The following is an 18,198-nucleotide window of genomic DNA, read 5'->3' on the forward strand; positions in this document are numbered from 1 at the left end:
CAATGATAGAATTAAATGCCCAAATTTAGCCACCTACACATAAAATCCACTCATTTATTCAAAATCACATATACGTGTGAATTTTGTCCATCAAAAGTACGGTACATTACCCCACGTAGTATCGAAGCAACCTTTTGATCGTGAAATCTAAACCAATACTTTGTTAGAAGGAAAAAAGGGGAGGGGTATATATGCCATTTCATTATGTGCGAACTGGGAACGATTGAAGGGAAAATCCAGAGAGCTCTCTGGTCTTCAACGAGTAACGAACATGATGTACACAAGATTTCAGCTTCCAAAATCTCGTTAAATTACTACCCACTCAATCAACCAAATGAATTGCATCATTTTCATTTCCTAAGTTTACGGAGTGATTTCATGGGTGCAGCTGCGGCTGCGGCTGCCGCAGCCGTGCCTGAAACGTTGCTCTTCAATCGACCCAATTTCGTCGCTTACTGTAGTCCGTCGTTTAGAGTTCTCCGCAACCCTTGGAAACTACCCCCAAAGTTCCTTCCTAAAAGGGTCCATTGCGGCGCATTGTGTACTCCGCCGTGTGCTTCTCGAGCTTTCGTTTTCAGCTTTTTTAGAAAAGCTCCCCTGTATTCACGTACGAGTAAACCCAGTTTCTGTAGGAAAGGTGAGATTGGTGATGTGGGGGTTGTCGAAAATATCGGGGAAGTCTTGGCCAGAAAGTGGCTGTCGATTGTTGCTGTGGCGATTGGGGTACTCGTGATACTGGGTTGCCGGAGGGCACCGGCGTTGGAGGGGGTCAAGAGGGCAGGATATGGGATCTGGGAGCGGAGTTTATCGGCGTTGAGGAGCTCATGGCCAACGATTTTGCAGGTTCTGACGCTTATCAAAGAGCAGGGTTTGGTTCTTGCGGCGCTTTTAGGGCTCTCCGCTTTTTTCTCCATGGCCGAGACTTCCATTACCACTCTTTGGCCTTGGAAGGTAGTGATGGAATGTTGTTGGGTTGCATCGATATACTTTCTTTCGACATCCTGGACTGAGTTGTAATGAAACTCTTGAAACTAAAAGAGGTCTAGCTTGCACGAACCTTTGTTGAATTTGAAACTATCTAATTAATTGTTAGATCCACGATGAGCATCAAATATTAAGCTCTGGATCAACTTGTTCAGCAGTGTCCAAAGTCTTGATATCGTAGTAACGAATTGTTTTTGTCTGGTAAACACACTAAATTGTGTTTAATCATTTGAAGTAGTTGCCAGGAGATATTTAGCGCTCAACTATGTTTGCATGATTATCATATCTGTTGCATTTTGTAATTGCTTTTGTGGTTTTAGGATAATTTCTCAGTTTAGAGAAAATCAAATCTATTTTTCAGTTGATTTCTCTTTTCTTCTCCAAAAAAAAAAAACTACTAACCTGACAAAGTTATGTGATGAATGTTAGGTGCGGGAATTGGCGGAGAAAGAGGCAGAAAATGGCGTCTTTAAAATGCTGAGGAATGATGTTACTCGCTTCCTGACAACTATCCTTATAGGCACCACGTATTACTCGTCTTATCATCAATTAGCCTATTTTTCTTCTTCTTTTGGATTTCAACATGTTTTCTTAGTTTAAACATTCAATTTTCCCAGAGTGGTAAATATTGGTGCTACAGCTTTAGTTACCGAAGCTGCAACTGCAATGTTTGGAGAAGCTGGTGTCAGCGCAGCTACTGGAGTTATGACGGTATGACTATAGTTGTTTTTGGTCTTCCTGATTGGAACTAAGACCATGTTACTCACTTTGTTTTCACTTCAGTAGGAATAAGGTCAAGTCTCTAGAACCCCATCGACGATAATCTTTATATAATAATGGATTTTATTCTCTCAGAGATGGTATGCTCGTGTAGTTAAGCTGAAAGTTGCACATGGACTTGTGGCTCTTGTAACTCTTAATGCAAATTTTGCACCATCCATGCCATTTATTTTCATCCCTTAATTGCATTTTGATGTCCAAACAGGTGCAAAAACTTGAGAAAAATAGCTTTTGGTTGGGTCCAGTCTCATTTTAGACGTGCCATTATTATCCTTTTTAAAAATAAAATTTGTCCTAAATTTCTAATATGTCAACGTGATCGATCACGAACCCTTGTGCATGTTGAAGGAGTTCTGCGATATTTTTAAAAAATTGAGAATCCACGTTGAATCCTGGGATTCCATCTTCTTTTAAGATCAGTTGCATGCCCTTGAAATTTAAATTATTCTCTTCCAGTCTCATGCAGTTTAATGTTTCTCGTGTTAATGCAATTAGGTGTATGCTAATGTCCCTGTATTTTATGATGATAAAAAAATATCCAATCCTTGTTATCTAATCTGAATCCCTCTCTTAATTGGCTTTATATGATGTAATATTATCCGCTTTGCGACTAGCAATAATCACTGGAGCTTTTATATTCGTTTCCTTTCCCACCATGAATATTCCCCGTTAACATTTAGTTGGAAACTTCTGTGTGTTCCATTTAAGCATACATAGCCTGAAACTGTCAATAACACCAGGTTGCAATTTTGCTCCTTACTGAGATTACTCCAAAAAGTATTGCCGTTCACAATGCCACTGAGGTTGCTAGATTTGTGGTAAGTTTCGAGCTTATTGTTGCTTAGATTTGATTTATGACTTTGACAGATTACAGACGGTGGTTTTTAATTATCTGATGCACTCTTCTTAAAAATTCTAAATTAAAGAAAATTAAGACATTTATAGTGTTGTGTATGCCTCATATATTTTTAATGCAGTGTGATTGTGATGTCTTTAGGTCAGGCCAGTGGCGTGGCTTTCTCTTGTATTATATCCTGTGGGCAGAGTTGTTACATATTTGTCCATGGGAATGTTAAAACTTCTGGGTTTGAAAGGCAGAAGGTGAGGTATACCTCAACTAGTATTTCTCTCTCATGTCATTTATTATTTTGGCCATGCATATAAATCTCTTATGTGGGATGTCTGTATCTTTAAGTGCACCTATTTATTACAGAAAGATATCATCTAGCCTTGCTAATTGTGTATCCATTATAAATGCTATTTATCAATCCTCTTGTTTGGTGAGCTGATATTTATTTGGTTCCACCATGCCACTAGATCTTCGCACCTTACATTTTTCTGACTACCGCATAACATTGCTCTTAACTTGAACGTCTTGATGTGTTAGTGAACCTTATGTAACTGAAGATGAACTAAAACTGATGTTGCGTGGAGCAGAATTGAGTGGAGCAATCGAGGAGGAAGAACAGGTGAACTTTGTTCCTCGTATCATATCCTACTCACCATCTGCAAATGTGAGAGCCTGATACTGGGTTGATATTTGACAGGACATGATTGAGAATGTGTTAGAAATAAAAGAAACGCATGTTAGAGAGGTAATGACACCTCTTGTTGATGTTGTTGCCATAGATGCCTCGGCAACACTGGTTGATTTCCATAATTCATGGGTCAATCATCAATATTCCAGGTATGGTTTGCTTTTCTATTTGTGGCTTGTATTATACTCAGTTCAAGAAGCTTCCATTTATGCGTGTAGGGTACCTGTCTTTGAGGAGCGCATTGACAATATTGTTGGTATTGCATATGCAATGGATCTTCTGGATTACGTCCAGAAGGTTGACTCATTTCAAATGCTTCATTATATCTTTCATCTTTTGTTCTCATGCACGAAATATTCTCATAGCACTCGGATTATTTTATTTTTCATCTTGAAGGGGGAACTTCTTGAAAATTCTGTTGTGCGAGACATCGCACATAAACCAGCCTACTTTGTTCCCGGTAATTTTCGAGTTTTAGATTATGACATTAATATTTGGACGTGTCAGTGTGTGTGAGAGATAGTGATGTGTGTCTCTGTATGTTGTAGATTCAATGTCCGTATGGAATCTTCTAAGAGAGTTCCGAATCAGGAAGGTGCACATGGCTGTAGTTCTAAACGAATATGGCGGAACTGTTGGCGTAAGCTATTCGGCTATTCCTCGGCTTTTTATATATATTTTACACCACCTTGATATGGATATCTGTGGTCCAATACTGGACCAAACAAGTTTTGGGTTGTTATGTAATGTTGCTTTCTCTTATTCTACAACAGATAGTGACCCTTGAAGACGTAGTGGAAGAAATTGTTGGTGAAATTTTTGATGAAAATGATTCAAAAGTAAGGTCATTTGATGATACCGAGTGTTTTACTGTATCAATTACTAATTTCAGATGCATGTCCTATCCCAAGCATAAAATTTTCATTCTCTGTTTGCCTTTTGATTTATGTTTGCGGTGTCGATAATGTATTGAAAAGCTACAAGATTTGCCAGGTGATCATTGAGTTGACATAACTGAATACTTGTTAACTCAAAAAGATTTTTTAGTTTGCTCTTGCATAATAGCCTGATAATATTTGAATTTTGGAGGAACCTAGCCGTAAATCATCAGTTTATTCTTAATCCCCTGTTAAGATTTGAGGATTTTGTTAATGCAACAATGACATTTTTTGAAATTCGGACGTGCTTTGATGTAGGAATTGTTTGCATTCATTTGATTGCATTTCAATGCTTATTGACGACCCCAGTATCGTGTCTACCAATTCCCATTCTGTAACAAAAAGTGGTTTTCCTTTACATGCCGGCACGAAATTTTACTGTTTTTGTGGCAGTGTTGCATTATGTTTTGCATTTATTATGCTAGCAATACGAGGAGCAAACATAATTTCTCGGCTTCTCCTGTATTTTACTACATGGCAGGAAGAAATCCAGAAGAAGACTGGTTATATTGTCATGCGGGCCGATGGTATATATGATGTGGATGCTAATACTACCATTGGGCAGCTATCCGAAGACCTTAACATTAAAATGCCGGAGGTACTTTTCATTTTCCCTCGGGTTAACAGTTGCCAAGTCCATTGATGCTGCTGACATTCTTGTTTTTGGATGTTTAGGGTCACCAGTATGAAACCGTGTCAGGCTTTGTATGTGAAGCGTTTGGGTATATCCCGAGGACTGGTGAGACCATAAAAGTTATCCTGGAAAGAGCAAATCGGGAAGAACATGGTGAATACGACGCATCAGAATCTGATAAACAAGATGAAAACCAGAAGAGTCAGATTTTTAAGCTTGAGGTGTGTTTCTTTTGTTCTTGTTATATAAGAATCAAAACTCGAAGCTGGAATATGGCGACTTTTTGTAACCAACCGTGGATGATATCAACGCAGATATTAGAAGGGAATGCCAGAAAGGTTGGTGCGGTTCGATTTGAACGGATAACCCATGATGATTCGTCGTTAAATACGAAAGAATTTATGCGTTTGGTTCCCAAAATTACGAGAAGGAAATGGAGCAGCAGCGATGATGAATTATGTAGGACAGAGACTGATGAGGTCCCATTTAAAGGCATGGGTGATTATATGGAATCGTCTGATGATGATCATGTAATGGAGGACAGTTTTGATGAAGCAAGAAAACAGTAGTTGCATCCACCATTCTTTTCATCAGGCATGAATGAACTGAATATTTTTCATTCGCCCCCTTAACTTATTACACATTCCCTTTCTGTCATTCCGCAAAATCTTGTAAATTCGTCCTAAATCTTGAAGTTATTATTACACATCACATCTTTGTAACATGATAATGCAATTGGATGGATAATTTCATGAGTGAAACCCACACATTGAATATTAAGAAAATTTTAATTTTTTTTATCATATGACTTGCACGTTTGGTCTTCTTGTCATTTAATTTATAGCCTTGGTCTAAATTTTTTTTCAAGTTTTAATCTTTTTTTCATTTGAGTATTAATTATATGGTGTCACAAAATGAAGACTTGACGTGAAATATATTGTTGATATGTCAATACTCTAATTAAAAATTATTAATTTGAAAAAAATTGTAAATTAGTGAATAAAATCATAAATGGAATGGTAACATTATCAAAATTAAATAATGAGCAAGTAATGTAAAATTAAGATATAATTCTCCCATAATCTAATTAATTAAATATACATTAATTAAACCTATAAAAAAATGGATTTGTGTAATAGGCCAAGAAAGTACTGGCACAAATCTGTTTTTAGAGGTTGATAAGTTTCTTGTGAGATGATTATACGAATATTTAATAATGAGACGGTCAATCATGCTCATATTTACAATGATCCAAATAAAATATTTGTCCACAAAATTGATCTATAAGACCGTCTCACAGAAATTTTTGCAATATCATACAGTTGGTTGACATCGGTAAACTCTATATATGTTTGGGCCTTTCTCTAAGAGATTTTGGGGTGTGAATTTAATAAATACAACTTGATCGTGGTTCATGTGATAGTGTGTTCATTTTAATTTTTTAAATTAAAATGATATAAGATAAAATAAAATATAAATTAAAAGATAATATAATAAAATCATATAGTTAGTTAGTTTGACAAGACGAGGATGTTTAAGGCTGCATGATATCTCCTTTCTTTGTTTTCATAATGAATCTTTCCCATACTGGCAACTCCAACGAATTCCAGGTTCCGTTTGTTTACTTTCGGAAAAATTATATATTTGATTTTATTTTTTATTTTTGCTCTTTCTGTTTAAACGTTGATTTCATCAAGTTAATATTGGTCGAATCTCTTGTTATTTTTTTTTCAAAATATATTCAAGAATAACTTATAAATCTGGTTTGGAAGATCGACGGCCAAAAACGTAACTTCCCTCAGCCAACTTGTAGTCGTCATTCTATTAACATATAAGTTTATGCACTTCGAGTTCTTAGGGTACAAGAAATTACTGTGTAGCTATGGCAGAACAAGAAACTGAGCGATTGGTCGAACTCAACCCTCGACGGGTAGATACGACCAGGATCAGACGACGGTGGCCAAAATTATGATGATGATGATATATATAGCTAGTGATGGTCAATGTGTATATATAGCTAGTGATTGCATGCATATATCATTTTTACTTTTATCGCTTATTTTAATTTAATTTTATGCAATATTTAGATATATATATATATATATATATATTTCAAATATGGAAATTAGATTTATCTGTGTGCTACGTATTTGTGGACCTCATATCTTTGTTGGGAAAGAGAATAAGTTGGCCTCATAAAAATATATCTCCTTCTTTTGGGAAAATTTAATCCACACTTTTTTTTATAAAATAAAATAAAATTGGAGATTTTTTCAAAAATTAATTTTTTATACTTATTCTGTATATATTGAAATAAAAATAATATCATAATTATAACAAGTTAATGAGGACCTTATTGCAGTTTTAGAAATTGGACATGATATAAGTGATTTTTTTTTTTTTTGTGATACGTCAGCATTTTTTGATGAGTATGTCTCTTGTGAGACGGTCTCACGAATCTTTATCTGTGAGACTGGTCAATCCTACCGATATTCACAATAAAAAGTAATACTTTTAGCATAAAAAGTAATACTTTTTCATGGATGACCCAAATAAGATATATGTCTCTCAAAATACGACCCGTGAGACCATCTCACACAAGTTTTTGCCTTTTTTGATGCTACATGCATAAACATTTTATCAAAATATGATTAAATTTTTGGTACTACGTACATAAACACTTTATCAAAATATGATTAAAAAAACATGAGCACGAATTTGAATAATTTTTTAATATATAGACCGGTACATGATACGTGATTTTGGATTAGAAAATAATGAAATTAAAATTCTAAACATCCAAAGTCGTTTCAAGAACAATGAAATTATGCATTTGTAATTAATTATATGATGAGAATTTTGTATAGTATATGATTAAAAATATAAATGGAAGCTCCTCGCAATGGCTCGATCAAGTACTTCCTGTTAACATCATAATAAATAAAAATTAGTTTATTAATCATTTTAATATTTAGATATTGGTTAAGAATTTGTTTACTTTAATTTTACCATGTTTTATTCGATAGAATCATAGGAACACGAAGAATCAAGAAAGCTACATGAAACGCATTTTCATCGTACTTTGTTAAAAGGACATACATACATACATACATACACAGATAGACATGACATGTTTCATGCTACACCTCAAAAGTCACTTTTCATGTACTTTTATACAATATATATATCATTATGTGGTCATATTATATAAAAATTACATAATCATATTATATACAAAAATAAAAACGAAATAAAACTCTGGAGCTAACATAGACAATATTTGTAAATACTTAAAATTTATTATATATTTATATAATATATAATATGGTCACATAATGGTATTGTATATATATATATATATATATATATATATGAATTACCGAATCCTTGCTGCTTTACCAAAAACTATAGTTGGTGGTAATTGTGCAATTCAAATATTTAAAAACGCGCGACAGCTCAAACATCACTGTTTAATCATTTTTGCATCATGAACAATTATTACACCTAACAATATGTGTGGTGTGTGTTCAAAATGTGGACAAATTGATTCAGTAAATGAAAATGGGGATTGGTTGGTAGCTTATATTTATGGGTTGGACTAAATTGAGAGTGGACCATTATATGAGTTAAATAAATAAAATGGATATTCCTTAAAAATTAGGTTTATCATATTCAAATGTCGATATTTTTTTTTTATTTTTTTTCTCTAAATTTCAATCTTTTATATCATATATTTATGTATGTTCCCATATAATAGTTTTGAGATTTTAAAAAAGAAAAGGAATACTAGGGAAATTGTGATAAAAGTGTGAGCTAGAGAGGTCAAATAAGAACAAACAACCACCTCAATTCCATTTGGAATTTCTTTCTCTCCTTTTTTTTTTTTAAAAAAAAAGATAAAGATTCCATTCACTTTTTGATAATATTATGAATTTTCATGTTGTTTGTTCAAAATTGGACTAAAAATGTGTTAATGGGATAGCAAGTTGTAATATTGCACTATCAATTATATTTAAAAATGTATTATATCTAAAGTATTTTCAGGCTTTTCATATAGGGAATGGATATGTGACATTTTTATCTTTGGTAGTAATAATTTTAGTGGTCCATATGCAATTGGACTAAGATAGGTACAAAGAGAAAATCAATAATATTTTTTTTATACAAGTTATATTATGAATTTCATTTAAACATATACAAGGATTTTGTTGAAAGTTCATGTTTGTTCTGTTTTTTTTTTAATCCTTATTTTGATTAATAAATTTCATTTTAAAATTCATATCCCAGCTTAGTATATTTACATATTTAAATTACATATATTGTATATTTTATAAGGCTAAAAAAATCAACTAAAAAATTATATTATGAATCAGATTCTACAACTATGTTTACAATTTCTTTTTAACGTTAATAAAAAAATTGATTTTCCGAAGTAAACTTTTTAATTGCAAATTAAAGTCATATTTGAATTTTAAGAGAACTGGTATTTTTTTAAAAAAAAAATTCTAATAACTTAATTAAAGTGTGCATGGCAGCCACAAAATAAATAATATTATTGTATAGATTTAGAAATTTTCATTTCCGTTAATTAAGACAATGTATTACATAATACTTATACCTTGCAAAAAATTTTGTCCCTCTGAATAAAAAAATTGTGGTCAAGTCTGTAATATCCCAAAAATTTGAACTGTTTAGTCGAAAATTAATTGATTAATAATAATAAAACTATTTAGTCTAACAAAATATTTGACACATAAATAATTTTCGTTTGATTTGTTATAAATATATAAGCTTAATTTTATTTCCTAACTAACTATTCAAAGATTTAATCTCTAATTTTTTCTATTTATTATAAATCTAGACACATGATTTCAGAACTCTAAATGAGATCGAAAATGGAAAAAAATTAGAAATATTGGTTTAGTTAGACGGTGATTTTTCTATTAAATTCGTATTTTTATTATCTTTTGTAAAATCAAGAATCGTAAATATTTCAGCCACCGTAACTTAAAACATTAACGATGATATTATAATCAGGGGAATAATGTCCATTAAAATTACAAATGTTGTTGGTTCCATTTACTTATATCCGCGCTTTTCGAAAACTAACCCTACTGTTTAATACACTAACAATCAGTTTAATTTAACATCAAAATACAATATAAATTGATTAATTACTCACACTTCAAACCAACTGAATCTTTCTCAATTGCATTGATGATTTAAAAAAATTGATTACTTTCAAAGGCTAAAACTAATAATTTATTAAAATTTTAACATAATTAGTGAAAATAAATTTCTGTTGAATATTTTTATACCATAAACCGAAAACCAAAGGAAATACAAGCCTTATTTATTTTAATTTTTTTGAAAACATTTATTTATTTTAATTTTGAATGTGCTTTATTATGTTTTAGTATTATATATTCTTATAATTATTTATTAGGAGATTATTATTATTATTTATGTTTTAAGTAAATTTCCTCAACATCATCCACCTAGAATTCCAAATATTCTAACACCACATTTCTCTCTCTTTCTCCCCCTTAAACATTTTATAAATACAAATTTTACATCTTTCTCAACTAAGCTAAGAATTCCATTTCATTGATTTTGTTCACAACAAGTGGAATGACAACAACAGAAAGGAAAATAAGGGAATGACCTCTGGAGACACTGAAAAGAAAGTGAGAGATGAACTTAGTCTCTATTTTTCATCTATGCACCTGTGTGTTTTCTTTTATTAGATCTTGGTTTCATCTGTTCTTCCACGGGAGTCCTTGAAACTGAGTTCATGCTAACATTACGGATTGTAGTTTTTCAGATTGTGGGTCTGTTTGATCTTAAAAAGATTTTATTTTTCCCAGTAAAAGAATCGATTCTTAATCGATGAATGGAGGATCCGATTGTTTAAAGAAATTCAGTAATTCCCACTTTATGTTGATTGCTTACTGCTACCGGGTTCCTGCCTTATTTTCTTGGATTGATATAGTTCTTGTCTTTAGGCTAGCTTACTGATCAGATTTCGATCTGTTGGATTGACCTTCTGATTATTTCTAGTCAGGAAAATTTATCGCTTTCTTGTTTTGCAGCAAAAATCTGTCATCTATGTGATTCAGCTTATGTTTTGTTAGTTGAATTAGTCATCTCATTGCTTAGTCTATTTGCTCAATTCACAGATGCTTGGAGTCCTCGCTGATTCTGTCAATGTTTATCTTGCTGTCTTTCAAAATTTTTTGCTTCTGTTTTGATGGATTATCAGTAAAACTTAGGAAAATGGGATTTGAAATTACAGAAAAGATGGAGGTGGATCAAGGTAAGCTCTTTATTGGTGGGATTTCTTGGGACACCAACGAGGATCGCCTTACAGAATATTTTGGAGCTTATGGAGAAGTGGTGGAGGCAGTCATTATGAGGGATCGTTCTACTGGACGTGCTCGTGGCTTCGGTTTTGTAGTGTTCGCCGATCCAATGGTTGCCGAAAGAGTAGTCAAGGAGAAGCATGTGATTGATGGACGGACTGTAAGTTCATTAGATGTCTCATGGGATCATAATGCGCTCAAAATGCTGCATTTTGTATTGCCGATAATAGCTATTCTTGATGGTGGTGCTGTCTGAGTAAAATCCTTTGATTTCAAATTTACTATATCCTATCCTCTGCTCCGTAGCTGCTAATGGATGTTGTCTGAGTTTAATGATTCTTACCCTGATAAATGCAACATTGTCATGTGTTTCTTTTATGTTGTAGGTGGAAGCCAAGAAAGCTGTTCCAAGAGATGATCAATACTTGATAACTCGAAACCATGGCAACAGCATCCAGGGATCTCCTGGACCTGGACGAACGAAAAAGATTTTTGTAGGAGGATTGGCATCTTCTGTTACTGAGGCTGACTTCAAAAATTACTTCAATCACTTTGGTAACATAACAGATGTAGTAGTGATGTATGATCACATCACTCAAAGACCAAGAGGTTTCGGATTCATAACATATGATTCGGAGGATGCTGTGGATAAGGTGTTGCACAAAACCTTTCATGAACTTAATGGGAAGATGGTGGAGGTAAAACGAGCGGTTCCAAAAGAATTGTCTCCTGGGCCAAGCAGGAGCCCAGTTATTGGTTACAATTATGGTTTTATCAGAACCAACAACTTACTAACCAACCATGTCCCCGGATATAATCTTGGGTCACTTGGACCCTATGGAATCAGGATGGATGGTAGATTCAGTCCATTAGCTAGTGCTCGTGCAGGTTTCTCAAATGTAGGTTCTCCCACGTATGGAACTAGTTTAGGCGCCGGGCAAGGGATGAATGCTGGCTTTGCAGGGGCCAGTTCCGGTTCAAGAAACGACATAGCTTCTGGTCGTGCTGTGAATCCCTATTTCAACAATAACCAGGGCAGGTACAACACTCCTATTGGTTACAATGCAAACAACATCCGCAGGGACTCGTTTTTGCACTCATTATCAACAAACATATGGGGAAATGCTGGCCTAAATGTGTCTACAAATAATCTAAATTTTGTTCCATACTCTGGTTCTGAGACCGGCGATTTTGGAGTATTTGGAAACAGTAGAGAAAATTGGGGTGGTTCTCCTATTGCCACCTTGTTTGGTGGAAGCTCCTCGGTGTACAGAGGTGGAGAAAATAGTAATGCACTTGGAGCAGAAGGACTTGGAAGAAATGGTGGAATGGGAGCGGCGACTACATCTTCGTTTGCTGCATCAGGTGGAGGTTTTGAGGGATCTTTTCGGGACTTTTACCAAGGTGGAGCTAACTATGGTGATTCAACTTGGCAAACTGCATCTTCGGAGCTGAATGGTTCGGATTCTTTTGGTTATGGGCTTGGACATTCTGAAGAGGACTTTGCTAAAGATTCTGATTACATGGTTGGCTATAGCATCCCAACTAGCCGATCCAATAGAGGTAATACTTTCCCTTGTACAAAATTCCAAATATTGTTATTTCAAGAGACCGAAACATGTTAGCTATGTTGTAGGTTAAAGTTGGAGTTGGATGATCGAGATGAATGTCTTCTTGATGCAAATGTTTTTCTAGATGTTAAAACAGCTACTCAACTCCTGTAATGAATCTTTTCTTCTTTGCTTTATTTCCTTTTTTCTTTCATTAAAAGTATGATAATTTATGGAACTAACTCTCACCTTAGTTCATTTATGAAGTATATTTAAAGTTGAAATCATTTTAGTACCTTGCATAGAAAATATCTTGGAATCGAAAACAAAAGATACATGATAATCTAATTTTTTTCCCATGACTATATGCAGGAATTGCTGCTTAGGAAGTTTCGGTTTTCTGAAGATAATGTAGGTGAGGAATCCTTTACAAAAAACACATGAATCATGCGGCTTTGTATGTGTCCCTCGTAGACAAATGTGTCTGCCTGACTTATCGTGCTTTCGTTATCTTGCAGATGCAACAGTGTCTGAAATGGAAGTATACATTTACAAAGGAAAAGGTTTGAGGCTTTTTTTCCCGGCATTTTGATTAAGATGTGAACCAGATCGCGGGATGTATTCTTGAAGACGATTCCTGCTCTTTTTTGTCGTTGCGATTCTTCAAAAGGAGAGAGTGCCTTTGGAAACTAGAGTTTAGCTCTTTGGTTTTTTCAACATTTTCTGGACAAGTTTTTAGTTCCTTTATGTCTTGAGACTCGTGATTTTTCTCAGGTTTTATTGCGAGGTTATGCTGGCTTGATTAGCATGAAATATAAAAAAGTGCACCTAATTACTGTGTTCATGTTTGAGATACCCAAAAAGAAAATATTCAATATGATACATTCATTTAGTACAGGTTATGTATCAGTGGAGTTGTTTGTTGAAATTTATCTTCTTTTGAGTTCATTTAACATAAACACTCCTTCCGAACAATTATATAGGTTTTCTTTCGTTTTCGGTCGAAATACATACAGTTCAATTTTTTTTTTTTACAAAAACTTGAGCGAGACGGTCTCACGAGTGTATTTTATGAGACAGATCTCTTATTTGGATCATCCATAAAAAAATATTACTTTTTATGTTAAGAGTATTACTTTTTATTGTGAATATCGGTATGGTTGACCCGTCTCATATATTAAGATACGTGAGACTAAATTTAATATTTTTTTTAAATAATATATTCATATTAAAATCTGGAATTTTGTTTGTAAATTTTGTTCTTCCAAATCAAACAAGTGAATGTATTTGGGAAGTCCGAGATATTATATAACTTTCTTGAAGCTCGTGTATGCCACGTTCCTAATTTGAACGGATCCTATCATACACTTTCTTAAAAGGGCAAACCAAGAATTTTTTATTTTAAAAAAATCAGATAAAAACAGAAACCGCAAATTAGGAAAAGTAGAGGAAAAGGTGGGGACTAGAGAACTTTCCGATTCCAGAAGAGGAGAATAGTAGACGTAACTTTGGACCTATGAATTTCGGTTTGAAAGAGTAGGCCCGTTAGGACCATAAATGCCCGCCAGGGTGCAAGTTGGGCCAGTGATAAGCTAGAATTTGATACAGAAAGAAAAAAAACAATTTAGGAAGAGATAGAGTGAATTTTTCTGAACAACCGATTCTCTTTCCTTAAAAACAAGTACAATTATTTATAGACATCAAGAATTCTAAATGATAATAACTACCCACTAAACCACTAAGTCAATTATAAAACTAATATAATTTGATCCTCAATTCCCACTACTCCAGTTGACCTATTCTTCAGCAAGCCACTACCATTACGTGTCTATGGCATGGGTTGTAATGTATGAAGATTGACACGTAACAATTCCCCCTTGCTTAAGCATCCTTGTCCTCAAGGATGAATTCAGGATACATCTTAGCAAAGCGCCGTGCATTTTCCCATGTAGCATCTTCAACTTGTGTCACTTTCCATTTGACTAAAACTTCATATCGTGGTTGAAACTTTCCCTTTTGAATTACTCGCCGGTTTAAGATGACTTCTGGTCGAGGAAAAATAGTAGAATCATCGACAACAGGAGGAAGTTGAGCAGAGGTCCGAATGATTGGCCCCAGATGTTTACGTAACAAACTTACATGGAACACATTGTGAATTTGAGAACCTCGAGGAAGAGCCAACTTATACGCTACTGCACCAACTTTTTGAATGATCTCATATGGTCCAAAGAAGCGTGGAGCAAGCTTCATATTACGTCGAAAGGCTACAGAAGTGTGGCGGTATGGTTGGAGCTTTAAATGTACATAATCTCCGATATTGAAAGAAGCCTCTCGTCGATTCCGATCAGCTATAATTTTCATTCGATCTCTGGCTATCAAAAGATTATGGCGCAATTCTCGTAAAATGGAGTCACGGTCGCGCAAGAACTCATCAACCGCTTGAACACGAGCTGTACCTGGAATATAAGCTAGTGGAGTTGGAGGTGGAATACCGTAAACAGCTTCAAATGGAGTCATTTTGGTGGACGAATGTACTGACGTATTGTTACTGAACTCAGCCCATGGGATCCATTCTGCCCATTTCCGTGGTTGATCACTAACAAAACATCTCAAATATTGCTCCAAGATTCGATTCACTACCTCGGTTTGTCCATCGGATTGGGGATGATAACTTGAACTCATGCAAAGCTTGGTTCCTTGCAGCTGGAATAGTGCTTGCCAAAATGAACTAATGAAAACTTTGTCTCGATCGCTAACAATTGACGTTGGGACTCCATGGAGACGAACCACATTTGCAACAAAGGACTTGGCCACAGTGAGTGCTGTGAATGGGTGTTTCATGACTACAAAATGACCATATTTCGTCAATCGATCCACAACCACCATGATGACGGTAAACCCATTAGATGGGGGTAACCCTTCAATAAAATCCATTGAAATATCTGTCCAAGCGCGAACAGGTACTGGTAATGGTTGGAGTAGGCCAGCAGGTTTCATGCAATCGGTCTTGTTACGCTGACAAACATCGCATTGTTGCAAGAATTCTTTCACTGTTTGACGCATATTTGACCAAATGAAGCTTTGCTTGATACGAGAAAGGGTTTTGTGGAACCCAAAGTGCCTTCCGATTGGAGACGAATGTCAATCAACAAGTATTTGTGGAATCAATGTGGATGTCGGGCACAATAAAATTTTATCTCCCTTGAACCATACACCATCTCGTAGGAACAGATTACGATAGCATAAAGGAGAATTTTCTTTTCTCAGTTTATCGTAGAAGGAGTTTTGTTCAATTTCTTTTTGGAGTATTGGCCACCAATCTGCATGGGGTAGTGAGATAGACAAAAATTGAAATTCAACTACACGTGATAAAGAGTCCGCACCTTGATTTTCAACTCCTTTCTTGTATTCAATCTCATAATCGTAACCAAGGAGCTTTGGAAGCCATCGGGTCTGTGCCGGTGTCGTGATGCGTTGCTCCAATAGATATTTGAGACTTTTTTGATCGGTGTGTACTGTAAACGACTTCCCAAGGAGATATGGACGCCATTTCTTGATGGCATTGACAATAGCCTGCATCTCTTTCTCATATGTAGACAACACCAAGGCTGAACCTTTTAAAGCTTCACTGAAATATGCGATTGGGCGGCTGTTTTGAGTGAGGACTGCCCCAATTCCAATCCCACTAGCATCACATTCAATTACAAATCTTTGAGAGAAATCAGGGAGGCATAAAACAGGCGGGGAGGTCAACAACTCTTTCAATTTGTTGAAGGCCATTTGTGCTATCTCATTCCATTCGAAGCCATCCTTGGTTAAGAGCTTAGTCAGAGGAGCTGCTATACCTCCAAAATTGCGGATAAACTTTCGGTAGTAACCTGCTAAACCCAAGAATCCTCGGACACCTTTTATTGTTGTTGGGGTTGGCCACTCAATGACAGCTTGTATTTTGGTTGGATCCACCGCCACTCCTTGTTCCGATATTTTGTGGCCCAAGTAATCAACATGTGAAACACCAAACTCACACTTGGAATCTTTTGCGAACAAACTGTTAGTTGATAAGATTTTTAAAACGATTCTCAAATGTGCAGTATGATCGTCGCATGATTTCGAGTACACCAAAATATCATCAAAGAATACCAAAATAAACTTTCGAAGATAAGGATGAAAGAGATCATTCATTAAGCTTTGGAATGTGGCAGGCGCATTGGTGAGGCCAAACGGCATCAAAACGAACTCATAATGCCCTTCATGTGTTCGAAAAGCCGTCTTTGGAATGTCTTCCTCTTTTACTCTAATTTGGTGATAGCCAGCACGTAAATCCAACTTGGAAAAAATGTTGGCTCCATGGAGTTCATCCAGAAGCTCGTCAATCACATGTATTGGATATTTATCTTTGATAGTGATGTTATTCAATGCTCGATAATCTACACAAAATCTCCAGTTTCCATCAACCTTCTTCACCAACAACACAGGGGAAGAGAATGGGCTGTTGTTGGGTCTTATCGGCCCTGATTGTAGTAGCTCTTGCACCATTCTTTCTATTTCGGTTTTTTGGTAGTAAGGGTATCGATATGGTCGTACACTCACAGGGCCTTGGTTTGGTTGCAATGGAATGTGGTGATCGTGTAAACGCTTTGGAGGTAAGTGAGTGAGTGTTTTAAAGACGTGGGAAAATTCCTCTAAGAGGTGGCCGAGGCTAGGTGGGTATGGATTTTGGTTGCTATTTGTAGAAATAGAAATAATTTGGAATAAGAAACCAATACCATGTATGTTGTTGAATTCCTTCTCTGTCAAAGCCTCAATGTTAGCCTGCTTCAGTCCTTGGAAGGTGTGGGAGACTCCGTCGACACGGAAGGTCATTGTGAGCTTCCTATAATCAGTTTTGATAGGTCCAAGAGTTTCAAGCCATTGTACCCCCAAAACCAATTGGCATGCAGCGACATGAAGAATATAATAATCTGTTGTGATGGAGTGACCCTGGATCATGATGGTTAGTGCTTGACACTGCCCAGAACATTCTATCTTCTCTCCATTAGCTGCCATGACTTGAAACATTTTGGCACGGACCACGGGTAATCCATACTTAGTGACTATGGCTTGATCCAGGAAGTTGTGAGTGCTGCCACCATCAATTAACACCGTGATATCCCAGTTTTTCAGTTTTCCCATGACACGCAATGTTTGAGGATGCTTAGTTCCTGTGATGGCATGAAAAGAAATTTCAGGAATTTCCAATAGCCCTTGTGGAGCTTCTGGAATGATATCGTCATCTCCCGAGCTTGAATGTATTGAATCTTCGATCATGAACAATTGTGGTCGCTCACATCGATGGCCTGGAATGAACTTCTCGTCACAATAGTAACATAGCCCCTTCTCCCTTCTCTCTCGTGCCTCTTGGTTGGTGATTCG

At 35.5% G+C, this 18,198-nt stretch overlaps 2 protein-coding genes across 4 annotated transcripts; both read left to right on the forward strand.

Moving 5' to 3' along the window:
• Positions 1 to 173: 173 nt before the first annotated feature.
• LOC142518099 (putative DUF21 domain-containing protein At3g13070, chloroplastic) lies at positions 174 to 5,679 on the forward strand. Its single transcript, XM_075620776.1, has 14 exons — positions 174 to 951; positions 1,414 to 1,511; positions 1,602 to 1,695; positions 2,505 to 2,582; positions 2,762 to 2,865; positions 3,152 to 3,233; positions 3,312 to 3,451; positions 3,521 to 3,599; positions 3,699 to 3,762; positions 3,851 to 3,942; positions 4,076 to 4,141; positions 4,722 to 4,838; positions 4,916 to 5,095; positions 5,189 to 5,679. Exons 1-14 carry the CDS (start codon positions 205 to 207, stop codon positions 5,441 to 5,443), a joined length of 2,196 nt encoding a protein of 731 aa, XP_075476891.1. The 5' UTR covers positions 174 to 204; the 3' UTR covers positions 5,444 to 5,679.
• Positions 5,680 to 10,568: 4,889 nt separating this feature from the next.
• On the forward strand, positions 10,569 to 13,707 carry LOC142518102 (heterogeneous nuclear ribonucleoprotein 1-like). 3 transcript variants are annotated; one of them, XR_012813472.1, is made up of 6 exons: positions 10,570 to 10,797; positions 11,170 to 11,396; positions 11,623 to 12,799; positions 12,873 to 12,956; positions 13,159 to 13,201; positions 13,305 to 13,707. XR_012813472.1 is itself a non-coding variant. In XM_075620781.1 (5 exons), the coding sequence occupies exons 1-4, from the start codon at positions 10,764 to 10,766 to the stop codon at positions 13,170 to 13,172; spliced, it is 1,452 nt and encodes a 483-aa protein (XP_075476896.1). In that variant the 5' UTR covers positions 10,569 to 10,763; the 3' UTR covers positions 13,173 to 13,185; positions 13,316 to 13,705. The 3 variants fall into 3 exon arrangements, 2 of the variants coding, with proteins under 2 accessions (XP_075476896.1, XP_075476895.1); XM_075620781.1 differs by lacking the exon at positions 12,873 to 12,956 and having other exon boundaries at positions 10,569 to 10,797; positions 13,159 to 13,185; positions 13,316 to 13,705; XM_075620780.1 differs by lacking the exon at positions 12,873 to 12,956 and having other exon boundaries at positions 13,305 to 13,705.
• Positions 13,708 to 18,198: the final 4,491 nt, after the last annotated feature.

This window comes from Primulina tabacum, chromosome 11 (genome assembly GCF_025594145.1).
Source record: "Primulina tabacum isolate GXHZ01 chromosome 11, ASM2559414v2, whole genome shotgun sequence".
NCBI lineage: Eukaryota > Viridiplantae > Streptophyta > Magnoliopsida > Lamiales > Gesneriaceae > Primulina > Primulina tabacum.

Coding starts and splice junctions, on each gene's coding strand:
- LOC142518099 (XM_075620776.1), top strand. CDS start 205: ATGTGCGAACTGGGAACGATTGAAGGGAAAATCCAGAGAGCTCTCTGG. Junction 1,696..2,504: donor CAGCTACTGGAGTTATGACG/GTATGACTATAG, acceptor CAATAACACCAG/GTTGCAATTTTGCTCCTTAC. Junction 2,583..2,761: donor CTGAGGTTGCTAGATTTGTG/GTAAGTTTCGAG, acceptor TGATGTCTTTAG/GTCAGGCCAGTGGCGTGGCT.
- LOC142518102 (XM_075620781.1), top strand. CDS start 10,764: ATGAATGGAGGATCCGATTGTTTAAAGAAATTCA. Junction 10,798..11,169: donor CGATTGTTTAAAGAAATTCA/GTAATTCCCACT, acceptor TTGAAATTACAG/AAAAGATGGAGGTGGATCAA. Junction 11,397..11,622: donor ATGTGATTGATGGACGGACT/GTAAGTTCATTA, acceptor TTTATGTTGTAG/GTGGAAGCCAAGAAAGCTGT.